Source organism: Centropristis striata, chromosome 5, assembly GCF_030273125.1.
Source record: "Centropristis striata isolate RG_2023a ecotype Rhode Island chromosome 5, C.striata_1.0, whole genome shotgun sequence".
Lineage (NCBI taxonomy): Eukaryota > Metazoa > Chordata > Actinopteri > Perciformes > Serranidae > Centropristis > Centropristis striata.
Genome location: NC_081521.1, coordinates 29545628 through 29560374, shown reverse-complemented (window position 1 = coordinate 29560374; position 14747 = coordinate 29545628). Strand labels below are relative to the sequence as shown.

General features: G+C 38.8%; 2 protein-coding genes across 2 annotated transcripts; both read left to right on the top strand.

Annotated features, from left to right (window-relative positions):
* Window positions 1–831: 831 nt before the first annotated feature.
* sypl2b (synaptophysin-like 2b) lies at window positions 832–4890 on the top strand. Its single transcript, XM_059333997.1, has 6 exons — window positions 832–990; window positions 1150–1227; window positions 2077–2195; window positions 2294–2498; window positions 3246–3437; window positions 3527–4890. Exons 1-6 carry the CDS (start codon window positions 973–975, stop codon window positions 3647–3649), a joined length of 735 nt encoding a protein of 244 aa, XP_059189980.1. The 5' UTR covers window positions 832–972; the 3' UTR covers window positions 3650–4890.
* A 2306-nt stretch (window positions 4891–7196) lies between these two features.
* Window positions 7197–14266, top strand: atxn7l2b (ataxin 7-like 2b). Its single transcript, XM_059333526.1, has 10 exons — window positions 7197–7383; window positions 8019–8093; window positions 8177–8504; window positions 9230–9495; window positions 10331–10413; window positions 10619–10827; window positions 12033–12204; window positions 12391–12512; window positions 13078–13755; window positions 13926–14266. The coding sequence occupies exons 1-10, from the start codon at window positions 7287–7289 to the stop codon at window positions 13930–13932; spliced, it is 2037 nt and encodes a 678-aa protein (XP_059189509.1). The 5' UTR covers window positions 7197–7286; the 3' UTR covers window positions 13933–14266.
* The last annotated feature ends 481 nt before the right edge of the window (window positions 14267–14747 follow it).

Genomic DNA, 14747 nt, shown 5'->3' with positions numbered 1-14747 from the left:
CTATAGTGTCCACTGAGGGTCGTGCTGTCCTAATAATTACCATGTACTGGATACCATTATTTAGTTTTTTAGTTATGCTTATTATGCAGCTTAAAGCTATTTACAAATAAAATACATTATTATCATTATTATTATTATTATTATTGTTAAATAATGCAGAAATAATAAACACCACCAAAAAGAAAAAAACAAACACTAAAAAAGAATCAAGGGCAATAGAAATAAGCTGAAATTTCTCAAAAAAATCTTTGATTATTGTGGATATTTCGTCACACTGTTAAAATAATTGCCTAAGTCACTTTTTGTCAAAATTGGGGGTTTTTTTGGCCTAAATCATCTCCTCATGACGCCGGCCACCTATGGTAAAATCGCCTACATCCTCAGTTGATCAGATCATGTTATTTTACCCCTTTAAGTTAAAATTTTGGTGAAGTTTTTTGTGTATCCTGCAAAACTTGAAAAAATTAGTTAGGCGATTGTTTGAACAGGGTGACGATGTACTGGATACCATTATTTCGTTTTTTTCCAATTATGCTTATTATGTAGGGTGTCTTTGGGTACCTCTTAAAGCTATTTACAAATACATTGCATTATTATTATTATTGTTGTTGTTGTTGTTGTTGTTGTTAAATAATACAGAAATAATAAACAAACACCAAAAAGAAAAAAACAAACACAAAAAAAAGAATCAAGAGCAATAGAAATAAGCTGAAATAAAAAATAAAAAAAATCTTCGATTAATGTGGATATATGTGTAAAGCATTTTAAATTCTCTCCTGAATGGTTTGATGTGCAGAGGTCAGCAGCGCCCCCTGTCGGCGCCTGGATGTCAGTGATCACGTGTTGTCCACTAGGATCCGCTGAAGTTGGAGAAAAGTTTGACAAGCCTGAAGACCCCGCAGAGAGGAAAAGAAGAGCTAAAACCCCCGGAAAAAGACATATTATCGATCATTTTTCTTATTATTATACACGATGCAAAACGTCGCCCAGGTAATACCGCTGACAGGAAGCGTGGGGACGCTTTAGGGCGCGTAACGTACTTTTTTTCTTCTTTTTTGTTGTTGCAGCATACACACCTATTTGTGTGGCTTCTGTTGCTGCGTAGCGTCAACTGCGTCTTCCTCACTTTGTATGTTTTTTTCTCATCAGAAAGTTCTCGCTTCGGGATTCATGCTTGACTTGGGACCTCTGAAAGAACCGTTGGCATTCATACGTTTGCTAGAATGGGTAAGTTTGTCCAAATCTTTACTTTCCCCCACCATATGGCCTATGGCGGGGTGCCTACTACATGAGCTGTCCATCCCTGGTAGCCAACATAGCTGACAAATTGATTATGTTGTCTGTCTTGTGATCCACTGCACGCCTGGAGAAGCTGTGACATTCATCATTTGAGCGTTTCAAATGTGGCATGTTGTTCAGGAGGCGTATCTGCCAATATCTGACGTTAATTTAGCTCGACTAGTGCATCAAAATGTCTATGTAAAGTGCTGCATTTAATAGTGTTATGATGAAGAAACACTTTTTTTATTAGTAACTGTTAATATTAACAATGTTTCTAGCCAAAAATCTGAACAATATGCAGTCCATGCAATCCGTTTTCCATGGTTTTCTTGATAATAACCAAAATCATTATCAAGAAAACGATGGAAAATGGCTAGATATCAATTCTTAAATTAAACTCTTATCAGCTATTTTGTTGTAATCAATACATTTGTCCAAACAAATGTACCTTTAGTTGTACCAGGCATTAAAATGAATAAATTGAAGAAAACAAGGGTGGTCTAATCATTTTTTCCATGAAAGTATTAGCTTTAACCACCAGGTTATTTTCACTTTCCCTTTCAGATAAAACAGCAGTATATTAGTCTTAGCCATTATTTTAAATTAAAAAGGACATTATGTTTTCAACTGTGCACACTATTCACACTGATGATATCCGGTGATCAATTTCCTGTTGCAAGTGAGTTGCATAATAATAAAGGGAAGTATGAGTGTGTGTGTGACGGTTTGGTCAGTTTAGTCAGTTTTGTGTTACATGCAAATGTGTCTCCTCTTATCTTGTCTCTGCGGTTGCAGGTGTTCTCCATATTTGCCTTTGCTACGACTGGAGGTTACAGCGGCACCACCAGCATCAACATCCAGTGCCATGGGAGTGTCAGTGAAGAAATAAAAGCAGACTTTAACTACCCATTCAGGTGTGTGTGAGCCAACACAAACAATCCTACATCCTGTGTGTGCATGTGTTTACTCTTAAGATTAGGATAATTAACACTACATATCTGTGTTTACCCAGGTTGATGCAGCATCCCTATAAAGTTCCTGACTGCATAGTCAACCAAACCAAGACTACTGAGTACTTTCTGACTGGAGACCACGCATCCTCTGCACAGTTTTACGTCTGTATCGGAGTGTTTGCCTTCCTCTACGCCACTGCCTCACTAGTCCTCTACTTGGGCTACCAGCACATGTATAGAGACTCCAGTCGTGGCCCCACTGTGGTATGTTTGTATGAATTCTCTATATTTTGCTGTTGTTTCAGTAAAATGCCTGTAGTCAGCCGTCTCCATCTATAAATAGCCAAGAAATGGAGAGAGGTGAAATTACACGGTACAGACTTAAGTGTTGCATGTGTTTTCTCTGAGCGGATTCAGTAGTGATAGATCTGATCTGAATGGAGGAATGTAGCTTTATCTGCGCAGGCAGTATTTGTGTCATGTGTGTAAAAGTTTGCATGTGACGTCAGCTGCTAGATTTCAGGGAGTCAACTTCATCCTGGAATCCAGGAAGGAGGTCAGACAAAGTGCATTTAACAAAGTTGTGTAAATGAAACAGAGGGAAGGGTGTGGTTCCAAAGCAACGGAGGAACACACTGCACTACAACTGCTGCAATTTCATTTAGCAGACACTTTCATCCAAAGGCACACATCTGAAAGTTCATGCAACACAAGAGTAAATGCCATGGGTTTATGTTTGAATCCAATAGGATGCAGGTGTCATCAGGCAGTGTACAAGGACAGTACAAATAGTGCATAAAAGGTTGGAGGGGGGGTTTCAGCCATGTACAAGAAATTATTGTTTTCTTCAATTTGTGAAGGGTCGTCTATTAATTTTTTCCATGATTGTAGATTATGTGTGAGGATTGTAACGATAGAGCTAGGTCTGTAGGTAGCCTCCGTACAAGAAAGCTGCTTGTGTGAAGCTACAATGTGTTTGTTTAATGGTTTTAATGGATTTTCTACTCTAAGGACCTCTTGGTGACTGCCGCCTTTGCCTTCCTGTGGTTGGTATCATCCTCTGCCTGGGCGAAAGGCTTGTCTGATGTAAAGTGGGCCACCAGTCCTGCAACCCTTGTAACTTTGATTAAGGTTTGCAGTGGTGCCGGTAACAAGTGCACCCCGGGGGCAGTGCCTCACATGGGCCGACTAAATGCCTCTGTGGTACGCAAATTATTCCTTTTTTTTGGGCATGCTTAAACTTCTATGCACCAAACAAGATATTCTACTCATGTCTTCTTCTTCTGTGGCAGATTTTTGGTTTTCTTAACCTCATCCTGTGGGGAGGCAACTGCTGGTTCATCTACAAGGAAACTCCTTTCCACAAATCAGCCAACCAGCCTGCCGACGTGGAGGGGGGCGTCCAGCCGTCGTAACCGCACCGTCAGCTTCCTCTTTTCAAACTTGTCCTACTTGTAGTGTTAATAAATGAGTCATTTTGGTACTAATTGTTGAGAAAAATACTGTAGACAACAAGGCATATATTTCCAAAACTTACTGTGCCTTTTTTGCTAAGTAATTTTATATTTAGGGCTGTTTTATTTCAAAAACATTTAGGAGAGAAACAAAATGTTAGTTGTTTATAGGCAAATCTATACAGGAAATTGTAGCAGCGAATATCACACTCATAGATTCTCAGTTTGTATGTTTTAACATATTTATACCCACGTTTCCAAAGCAAAGTATTTCAATTCAAATGGTGCTGCAGATGTGGCTTAATTGGTGTTAAATAAGAATGAAGTATCGCTTTATCAACCGCCAATAGTATTTCTGTACCACAAAACTTTTCTACCTTCAAAAAAAAAAACCTCAGGGCTGTTAAGTGTAAAAAACAAAACAAAAAATGGCTAATTAATATAATATACTTGAAGTGCATTTTGTAAACGCAAGTCTAGACACAAAATCAAATTTTAGTCCAATCCTAAAATGTAAAGAAGCCATAAAAATTGTAAAAATAAATTAATATTAAATAGTTGTTCATTGGAAAATGAATCCAGTTGCCATTATGAGATTATTTATAATCGGTGAACGCAGTTTTACTGCATTTTTTTGGGCTGTGTAATGCCTCGTCATCTCACTGTGGAAGGTTAAATTCAGTATTTTAGCCCAACAGCTAAACATTATGTTGAATGTAGCGGATATATCTGTCTAAAGCAGGTTCACGCTTTATGAATATGTTACGTTTAAAACTATTACACTTATTAGGGCAGAATTTTTACACTTTTTCTCCTGGATGTTTAGAATGTTTTAAATAAAAACTGCAGCAAGGTCCTACAGTCTCAAAGCCAACGTACTTTGAATTTTATAGCCTTATCTAGTGCTCGGTAACAATTGACTGATGTCTAACCTGTTACATATTAACTGTTTTTCTTGCTTTGCTTCTACCTCCACTTTGTTACAAGACAAGCAAGCTGTTTTTTCTACTACTGCCATTATTATAATCATTTCCTACTTTTTAAATTGCCTTGCTTGATCCACAGTTTCTAGTTTGTTTTGACCACTGTGTTGATAAAAGTGTCACATAGATGAGACTGGAGTTCCTGTTACAGTTCAGGAAGATACTGCATGAACATGAAATGCTCTGCATTATTAAAAGGAAGAACTGAAATTGTTACAAGTCTCATGTTATGCTTTTTTCTCTGCTGGTAATGGCACACACACACATACATGATGTTTTTATCAGACAGGTGAAAAAGATCTTACACCTCTCATACTAAGCACAAGATTCACAAAGGCCACTGTAATCAGTCATGCCACACTTTATTTTATTGTATCATGATTTGAGGAGCTGCAACTTAAACTTTGTTAGTTTGTGCTGATTAAGCATTTAGCAAGCAAGGCCAGGTAGCATGAGATACAGTTTAACACCCAATAGGTGGCAGAGATGCTGCTCCTGTCAGGCCGGCATCATCAGCTGAGTCACAACCTCCTGACCCTCATCACTCCAGCCGTGATTAGTCTGTCAGTGAATCAGATGTGAAAGCATCAGCGCCTGATCCATACTGCCGATGCTTCAGGGTCAGTCGGACAAAATAAGCAAGCTGACAGCATCCACTTGAGTTTTGTGAAATTGTGATCGGTATTTTGCACTGATCTTTTAATATTTAATGGACAAATCGATCCACCAGGAAAAAATATATAATGATTAATAATTTGTTATAACCCTACAATATATTTATTTATATAAAAGACTTCAACCCAAACTGCTAAGCAATTTAGAACAACAGCAGCATGCAAGTTTACGGTACAAATGCTGTTAAAAGTTAGCTCTGCTGATGTGTACAATCTATACACTTTACATTTGTAATCAGAAATGTCTTTTGTAGTCATGGTTGTTGTCATACATGCATGTATGAATAAAGTAATTTTTGATTTGATTTTGATTGATGTGGTTTGTTTGTTTGTTTGTTTAGACCCCCATTTCTGGGGTTCATATTCATGAATATTCACAATATGACTAAAAACAACAAAACACAAACCAAAAGTAGATAAATAGTTAATAAATAATAATAATTTAATATTTTTACATAACTGAGAACAGGATTCACTGAGTGACTCTTCCACTAAATCATGGGTAGTCTTCACACATCACCATTACATCTTCAAGACCAAAAAATAAATACAGCAACAAAAATGTAACTTCATTGTTAATTTCTAGTTAAATAAAGTTTATATGAGTAGTCTAAAAATAGTGTTTTGCAAGGAAGCTATAGTGGGGTTTCTATCTGCTGCATGAACAAAGAAGGATGTAACTTGGAAGGTGTCTCGCTTTCTCTAGTTTTTGACTTTGGCAAGTTTGTGTTTCTGTGCATCTTATTAGTTATTTTGATTTACCCTATGTGAGGGATTATGGGTGGTGGGGGTTGGAGTTCTGTGTATATCATCTGTAACCTGTTGATTAAATGTGGGGGGAAAAAATTAAAAAAAGAAGAAGGATGTAACACCAATAATGCCACTTGAAGAATCACACTCACTCTATGTGTCTACATTTATTCTGACAGTTAAAGCAAAATAGGAGAGTTTAATAGCCATTTTCTGAGGATTTTCAGTGTAAAATCCAGTAAAGATGTTGAGAAATGCATTGAGGAAACCTTTGAAATTAAATGATCTGACTCCAACAGTAACCTCTCGCCTATTTCTCTGCGCAGGTCGTTTGATGGGGAATGAGCAGGAGACGTCCAAGTTCTCAGTTTAACATAATTTTATTACAATACGTCAAGAAATTTGCAGTTACAGAGTCTCAAATAGTTTAAACTACACCCTGATTTACATGATTAAGGCGGATCAGTTCATGATGTCTGGACCACCTCAATTTTCCCTGAACCCTTTTTTATATCCTAACAGAGGTTTGATTAAAAAATGTGGGTTGAACTCTCCAGAAGGTGCGTCCCTCTCGAACCGTTGATTCGTTAGTTTGAATAAATATTGTGCACACGTCATGTCACCAAGAAGAGAAGACCGTTATCTTTCTAATTCAGCACACCATGTCCGTGACCTGACCTGGAACAACTTTTGAGACACAACCTCCTGCCTTGTTAGGACTTGCAGGGATGATAGTTGGGACACAGATTTTGCGATGTTCACATAAGATATAAGAAGTAAAATATATATTTTTGTGATTGTAGAATCTTACTCTAAATAGGACAAAGAAAGTTTAGGCAGATAAAATAAATGTATATAGAGTAATGATAGTTTTAAAGCAATATTAGCACATGATCATTGTATCAAAAGCATCTTACATGATTGATCTATAAGAGAGAGGGCACACATACAGTGAATTACGCATGCATAGTGACCTAGTCAATTAGATAGTGATCCCCATGCACAGAGACAGAAAACAGAGACAGAATAACAGATTATTTCTAACAATTTATAAAGGACAGCAACAAATAAAGTGAGGACGGTATGGCTTTGTAGGTAGACGACCACACAGTTTGACGCGGCCGCGAGCTTTGTGACGCGGATGCGATGCGCGTGAACTGACGGTATCACCGTGAACGCGCAAGAGCAGCAATGGCCGCTTTGGATCGGCGAAATCCTAATCTCGACGATTTTGTCGGATTAAACTGGAGTTGTTGGGTAGATAGGGTGAATATTTCACCATCTGACGGTGAGTCGCAGTCCCTGCCGCGGACACGATGTCCATCGTGCCACAATGTCCATGTGTCCTGTGATTTATTTGTTTTTACATACACATAGAGCGGCATAAAGAGCGACCCAAACAAAAGACCCGCTGGGTCCTAGTGCAGGGGGAGTTTGCTAGCAATGTTAACTGTCAACAAACAACAAACTGATTAAAATAAGTGTGTCTGGGGTATTTGATTATGTAGTGATAAAACACAAGCTTGTAAATACAACGCGAACTGCTCACCTGTGGACAGGTAAATATACCGTTAGCATTAGCCTGTCCGCTAACTGTCACACCAAACAACAACACTTAAGTAGGATTTGTCCTGTTTGCTAACAGAAAAATGTACTAGCCAACTGCTGCGACTGGGCCACAAAACAAGAGGGTAGCTGGACGGTTATTAGGATTGGAGCCAAGAAGCAAACTGTATGTGGATAACTTTTACATTTATTTGATTTAAATCCGGTGTAACCCGGTGTTATTCTGGACTGGTGTGAACGTCCTATTCGAGGTTTATTTAGCAGAGCAATCCAGATATCAGTAAACTTGCTTCGTGAGAAGATGCTACAGGAATGTCCCATCCTATTTCATGATGACTGTTTTTGCTTGTCATGCAGCTGGGTCTAATGTTGAGGACAGCAGCAGCAAGAATGGGAGGAGCCGCTCTGAGACCATGACCCTCAGGAAAGAAGGTGACTCATGAAACCCAATCAGTGCAGCACCCCTTCAGGTTCATGCATTTTACTTTTAATCTATCTTGTGTTCTCCGTTACAGATATGCACACATTTGGTCACTGCCCAGCACACGATGAGATCTATCTGGTGGTGTGCAGCCACTGTGGTCAGGTGGTGAAGCCTCAAGCCTTTGAGAAGCACTGTGAGAGGCGGCACGGTGCTCTCACCAAGATGTGTGGCCAGTCTTCTAATTTGGCTCCCCAGCAGCGACCTCGGCCTTCTCGCCCTCCTTCGAATCATTCCTTGTCTAAAGAGAAGCAGAAAGATGCTAAATGTCATGAAGCCAGTGCCCCCTTCTCAGCAGCAGCAGCAGCAGGAGCATCAGTACACCAGCACAGGCCCAGCAAGGCCCAGAAGGAGGCAGTAAGGTACTGTTTAAGATTGTTTATCTCCTGATTAGTAAAAATCTGATACAACATCTGCAACAATTAGCTGAGTTATTGTTTAGTGTTTTGACAAAAAATAATTGCCAACTATTTTGACAGTCAATTCATCTTCTAAATTAGTATTCATGCAAAATAAATGGTATAAAATGCGGTTCAAGCCTCTGAAATATAGAGAATTTGAGCTTTTTTCCATTTGATATCCTGTTACATTGAATATCTTTTGGTTTTTAACTGACAACTTTTTTCAATATTTTCAGACATTTTAATAAAAGAAACAATTAACTGAGAATATTATTGCAAGATTAATCGATTAAAAGAAAAATTGTTTGTTGCAGCCTTATTTGATTGGTTTAACCTGAGTAATGTAGCCTAGTTTGGATAATTTTAATTTTTTTTTTTCACTAACTTGAGGTGTAAGAAGACAGAACATTTGTATCATTGAAGAAAAAACCGTCTTTGTTAAGAGTTGACATGGAATGCAATAACTGTCTTTTCTTGTATTTACAAATTCAATACGTTACTGACCCAGTTGACAGAGCATCAATGAATTAATGTACACAAAGAATTATGCCTAACATACAAAATGCTTTGAAATTGTATCCCAGTTAGAAATTGTCTTGGTCACCTGTTGTATCTACATTTCAAGCCAGAATTGCACAAGTCCCATTTGTTAATTCTGAAGTTTACCTCTCTATCTACCTCTGCAGTTTTCCTTCAGTGGAGAAGTTTCCTCAGGAGAATGCTCCCCTCCCACACCACCCCTCATCCTCCTCTTCCTCCTCCTCCTCCTTCACACCTCGCCCCAGGGTCCCTCCGTGGCACTCAGGACCCCTGCCCCCTGGCCACCGTTCCTCCTCCATTTCTCCGTCAGAGAGACCCTCAGTGCAGAAGCTCACAGCTGGGCAGTCCAGTGAGTCTCACAGTCCTCTGCGGGGGACTAGAACTTACAGCCGGATTTATAAAAACATTAACAGTAAGTCTGCTGTTTATACAACCTCTTTTCTTCCCCTCCTGCTTTTCTACCATGCCTTTGAACCGTCAAGGACCTTTGAACACTGTGTGTTTTATGTTCACTGAAGCAGTATTGCAATATAGTATAATTAATTGTATGAATAATATTTGCTTATTTGTTTTTGAAAAATGACCAGTAGTGGAATGTAACTAAATACATTTACTCAGGTGCTGTACTTAAATAAAATTTTGAGGTACTTTTACCTTTCTTGAGTATTTCCAAATTTGTAACTTTATACTTCTACTTCACTACATTTTAAGGGCAAATTTTGTACTTCTTACTACACTACATTTAGCTGACAGCTTTAGTTACTTTTCAGGTGAAGATTTAACATGAAAGCATGATCAATTCAAAGTGATTACGCATGTTTATAAATTAAACCTCATAAAGTACATTTAATAGTTACAATGAGCCCTACATTGACAGCAGTAAAACACTGCTTACATAAATGCACCAATAATAATATTCTAATATTATATTTAGAACATATAAAACAATCTGTGTGGGATCATTCTGCATTTTGAGTACTTTTACTGTTGATACTTTAAGTACATTTTGATGCTGATACTTTTGTACTTTAACTTCAGTAAGTTTTGAATGCAGGAATTTTGCTTGTAGTGAAGTCATTTCACAGTGTGTTATTATAACTTTTACTTAAGTAAAGGAACTGAATACTTGTTCCACCACTGACAACGACCATATGGTGGTCTGTAATATCTCCACCAGCGTCGATCATGTTGACTGTCTGTGTCCTGCTGTTGCTCACTGACTACTGTGTTTGCTTTCTTTCCCATAGAGAAAGAATGTGACCTGAACAAACAGGGCGGAGTTCTGGATCCAGAAAGGAAGAAGCTGTGCAGCCAGGAGCTTATATGCAATGTAAATTTGCCTTGGCCTTTCATCCAACATTGTCACCAGTATCTTTATTATTATTGTTTATTACGATCAGTTATATAAATGTGTCATCATAGAGGCCGCATTTGTTGCTTTATACAAAAACAAAAAGATTATCTCTGATTATTATATGTTTGGGATGGGATGTATAATGCTGCTTTCTCTCCACTGTGCTGTTCTGTTTACACAGACTGATTCCATCCACCAGCAGCAGAAAGCATCGGGAAGGTCGAAGACCTTTGATGAGTTGGCAGAGGAGCAGAGAACAGCCTCTGCAGGTCGGGATGTGGAGCAGCTTCTTGTCAAATCAAAAGACAACGAGCAACACAGGGAAGCTTCTGAAGAGAAAACAACAACTCAGAGCAGTAAACATTTCAACAGCAACTGTCACATTCTCAGGTATGATATAAGATTTTTTATATTAAAAATGTATTTGATTTAAAAAACGCCTTTTGATTGTCTCACAATGTATTGAGTATTGAAGAATCGCTGTATCGTGATGCCATCATTATCATGGTCAACGTCATAGAACTGCAGATCTCCAAATGTACATCTGATTTCCTGGAGGGATCAGATAACCTGCCAGCATTGCAATCAATGAGTTTTTTTAAATTTTTCATCATGAGTCGCCACAACAGATACTGAAAGTGGCGAACATGACATGCATAAAAAAATAAACAATCACACATCTCCTAACATTGTATTCTATGCACCACATACTCAGTGTTTGATATAAATAAACAGGAGTATTATGTATTTTTTTTGGGACGCACTGCGCTATAATAACTACAGCGCTCTATTTCAAACCATCAATTTACATAGTATCAAAATAACACATCAGAATCAGGCTTGTGCATATGAACCAATGAGAAAAGAGAACGATAAGCAATGCCAAACAGAAATAGACCTAAATAACAAAACAAATCTAACGTAAAGTAAATTAATGATGCCTTGGTTGCCATTGAATATTGTTGTTATTCTACATTATATTGTGGGATATTTACACCGACATACTGTCAAGTGTGTGGACTGTAATATTTAACCAGAATTACAAGTGCATCTCAATAAATTAGAATATCATAGAAAAGTTTATTTATGTCAGTAATTAAATTCAAAAAGTGGAAATAACACATTATATAGATTCATGACACAGAATGAAACATTTCATGTCTTAATTTATTACATTTCTTGTAATTATAATGAAATATGGCTTACATTTAATGAAGACCTAAAATTCAGTGCAAATTTAATATTTCAAAAGACCATTTAAAAAAAAAATGTTTAATATGAAATGGCCTCTGAAAAGTATGTCCATTCATATGCACTCAATACTTGGTTGCGGCTATTTGACTTGAACTACTGGTTTCATAATATGTTTTCAGACAGACTTAAAGATCTATGTGTTTTAACATTGAAATAGCGTGTTAGTATCGATGCAGCCAAAGATTGTGATCAGACAAAACATTGAAACATACATGTTCTCTATGGTAATATTATCATCCAGATGGTGCCAATCTTGGTTTTAATTTGAGTAATTTTTTGAGTGTTGATCTCTTCTTCTGACGGGTCTTCTCATGTTTTGTATTTGCTTGCCTCCAAAGCAGATCTGGGGACCAATCAGAAAACGTTCCAGAGGAAAAAGGCGACAGCTCTGTGGAAGTGAAGCCTCAACACCCCCTCAACCAGAGCCAGCTGTCAGGTGACGAGAGTGAAGACGATGATCAGGAGGAGGACACAGACCTGCCTGCCACATCCTGGCACCCGAAACCTCTCAGGGTGAGTGCAAACGTACTTTAGTATAATTGTTTTAAGAGGGAAAAATGATTTTAAGCACTTGTGTTCTATGAATTTTGAAAGTGAAAAGAACTGGGCAAAGTTTAATGAGGATTTTACTCACTGTTCACCCTTCTCATGAGGACATGTGAGTTTGTGTCTATTTATAAAAGTCTTTCTGTTTTGTAGCTATGCACTTTTGGATGCCGCACATTGGGTTGCAGCATCTTCACCTTCGACCGGCGTTTGCACCACTTGCGGTTTGCCCTCAGTGCCATGTTGGAGCACCATGTCAGCACACACTTGTGGAAGTGAGTAGCACTGCTGTATACTGTAGAAATGTCACCTAATAGAGCATGACAAGGTGAAGAAAAGCAAGACAGGAGACACCCGGCCAGATTCTAGTATTTAAGAAACCGCAGAGTGCTTTGCCACATAAATCAATAAATATTATATTAAATATCCAATGGCAGACAAAGGGCAGACATTGGTCTGATCCTCCTATAAAAATGGTCAAAGCCTTCCGATATATACAATCTGAAAAAATGTTTGTTGTTTTGCCAAGTTGCTTGGCTTTCACAACATCAAAAGGCAGACCTAAGAAAAACTTCAGATGAGTTCTTCCTTGGCCCATGCTACACCCTTTCACCAAGTTTCATCAGCATTTGGGCCAGAAGTTTTTCTTTAATCTTGCTGATAAACAGACAAACATACAATTTGAAGTGAAGACGTAAATAACCTTCTTCATGGTGGTAATGAGCCTGCAGCTGATCCACCAAAACCACATCAGGGTAAGTAAAAATATCTTGGATGTTTTGCTTTCTTTTCATTTATATTTAGTCCTAATCAGTTTATGTTTTATCTTTTAATTTATAGGAAAATGCCTCAGGTATCATCAGGTCTCAGGTCACGTCATGTCACACCTGCAGCTGCAGGATCAGCTGTCAGGAAGAGGGCCACACCCTCCAGATCCACTGACTCCCTCAGCTTAGAGTCTACCTCACTGGGACAACTGGAAACTAAAACCAGTCAGCACAACTCTCACAGTATTAAACCGCCTTCTTCCTCTGCAAGACTTGCACCTGGCCGACAGCGTAACGCTGTTGGGCAAGCCGGCAAGGCTCCGCTGAGGGAGGAGGAGCTTATGCAGGAAACAAAGAAAGCTGCCAAGCTGTCGCACAGTGGTGAGGACAAATCCTTCAAATGCATCAGGGATCCCCCCCTTAGTGAGAAGGGCCAGCCACACGTCACCAGCTCTCAAGGACCAGTAAATGGTACCTTCTCACACGGAAAGAAGCCATGTCCTCCTCCTCAGCGCGCCCCCCGCAGCAGAGGGAATCCTCCAGGGATTCAGCAGAAGGTGGTGGGCTGCGACCATGGGCTTGCCCAAAAGCGCAAACGCGCCAATGAGTCACCGCCGCTCAGCTCCTCGATATCTAGAACCTCCAAGTGTCAACGCCTTCCCCTTCCCGCTGCAGCCTCCTCGGCTGGAATGGAGAGAATATCTGGGACGCGCATGCTTTGGGCCTGGACTAAAGATCAGACTCCTAAAGAGTGAGTAGAACTGCGAGCTACGGCAAGCAGTAATGTGGGTCACAAGGCACCAGTGTTTTTTGATGATATGCATCCATCCATTTCAACCTAACATTTTTTTGTTCTAAAATTGATTGTTTGCTTGAATGCATTTGTATGTGACAGTTGTTGTTTACCTCTTATCTTCACAGCCAATAAAGGGGCCAGCCTTAAAAAGACCACTTGGAGAAGAGGGCTGCTGACGGCTGTGTGTGTGTGTGTGTGTGTGTGTGTGTGTGTGTGTGTGTGTGTGTGTGTGTGTGTGTGTGTGTGTGTGTGTGTGTGTGTGTGTGTGTGTGTGTGTGTGTGTGTGTGTGTGTCTGTGTGTGTGTGTGTGTGTCTGTGTCTGTCTGTCTGTCTGTCTGTCTGTCTGTCTGTGTCTGTGTGTTTGTGGTGCACGTGTGTGCATGTGTGTGTATGTTTCTGTACACATTTGTTTATGTCTTCACATTTTATGCACAGAAATCAGGAATAAATATTTGTCTGCATGTTACAGTTTGTGAGTATTTTTTGCTAAAATTTCTATTTTTCTATGTGACTTAATATCTCAGTTTATTACCTGTGTAAGAATGTAAAAATACCTCAGTCTACTCATCACGCTGCTAAAGTGAAAAGTCATTTCATGGAAAAACAATAAACATTCCTTAATCCATCTATGACAGCTCTATGTCTTCTGTTCTTTTACTGTTACCCTGTACTGATTGAAAATGGTAAAATGTCAGTTCATTAATTACTTTTTACACAAATAACAAATACTGACAGGTGCATTTGAAAGTTTTGCTTTGATCTTTTTTGTTGGATAGATATTTTTTTTAATAGAGCTATCTAGTAGTTTGCAAAAATGTTTTGGGTGGTTGGGCATAAAGCAGTATTTTGTCCCTGTTTAAGCAGTTAGGCAAACTTAAAATTCTATCCAAAAAAAGCCTCAACTGGAATTTCTCACGTACTGCTTTATTTATGGTGTTTTGGTGTCT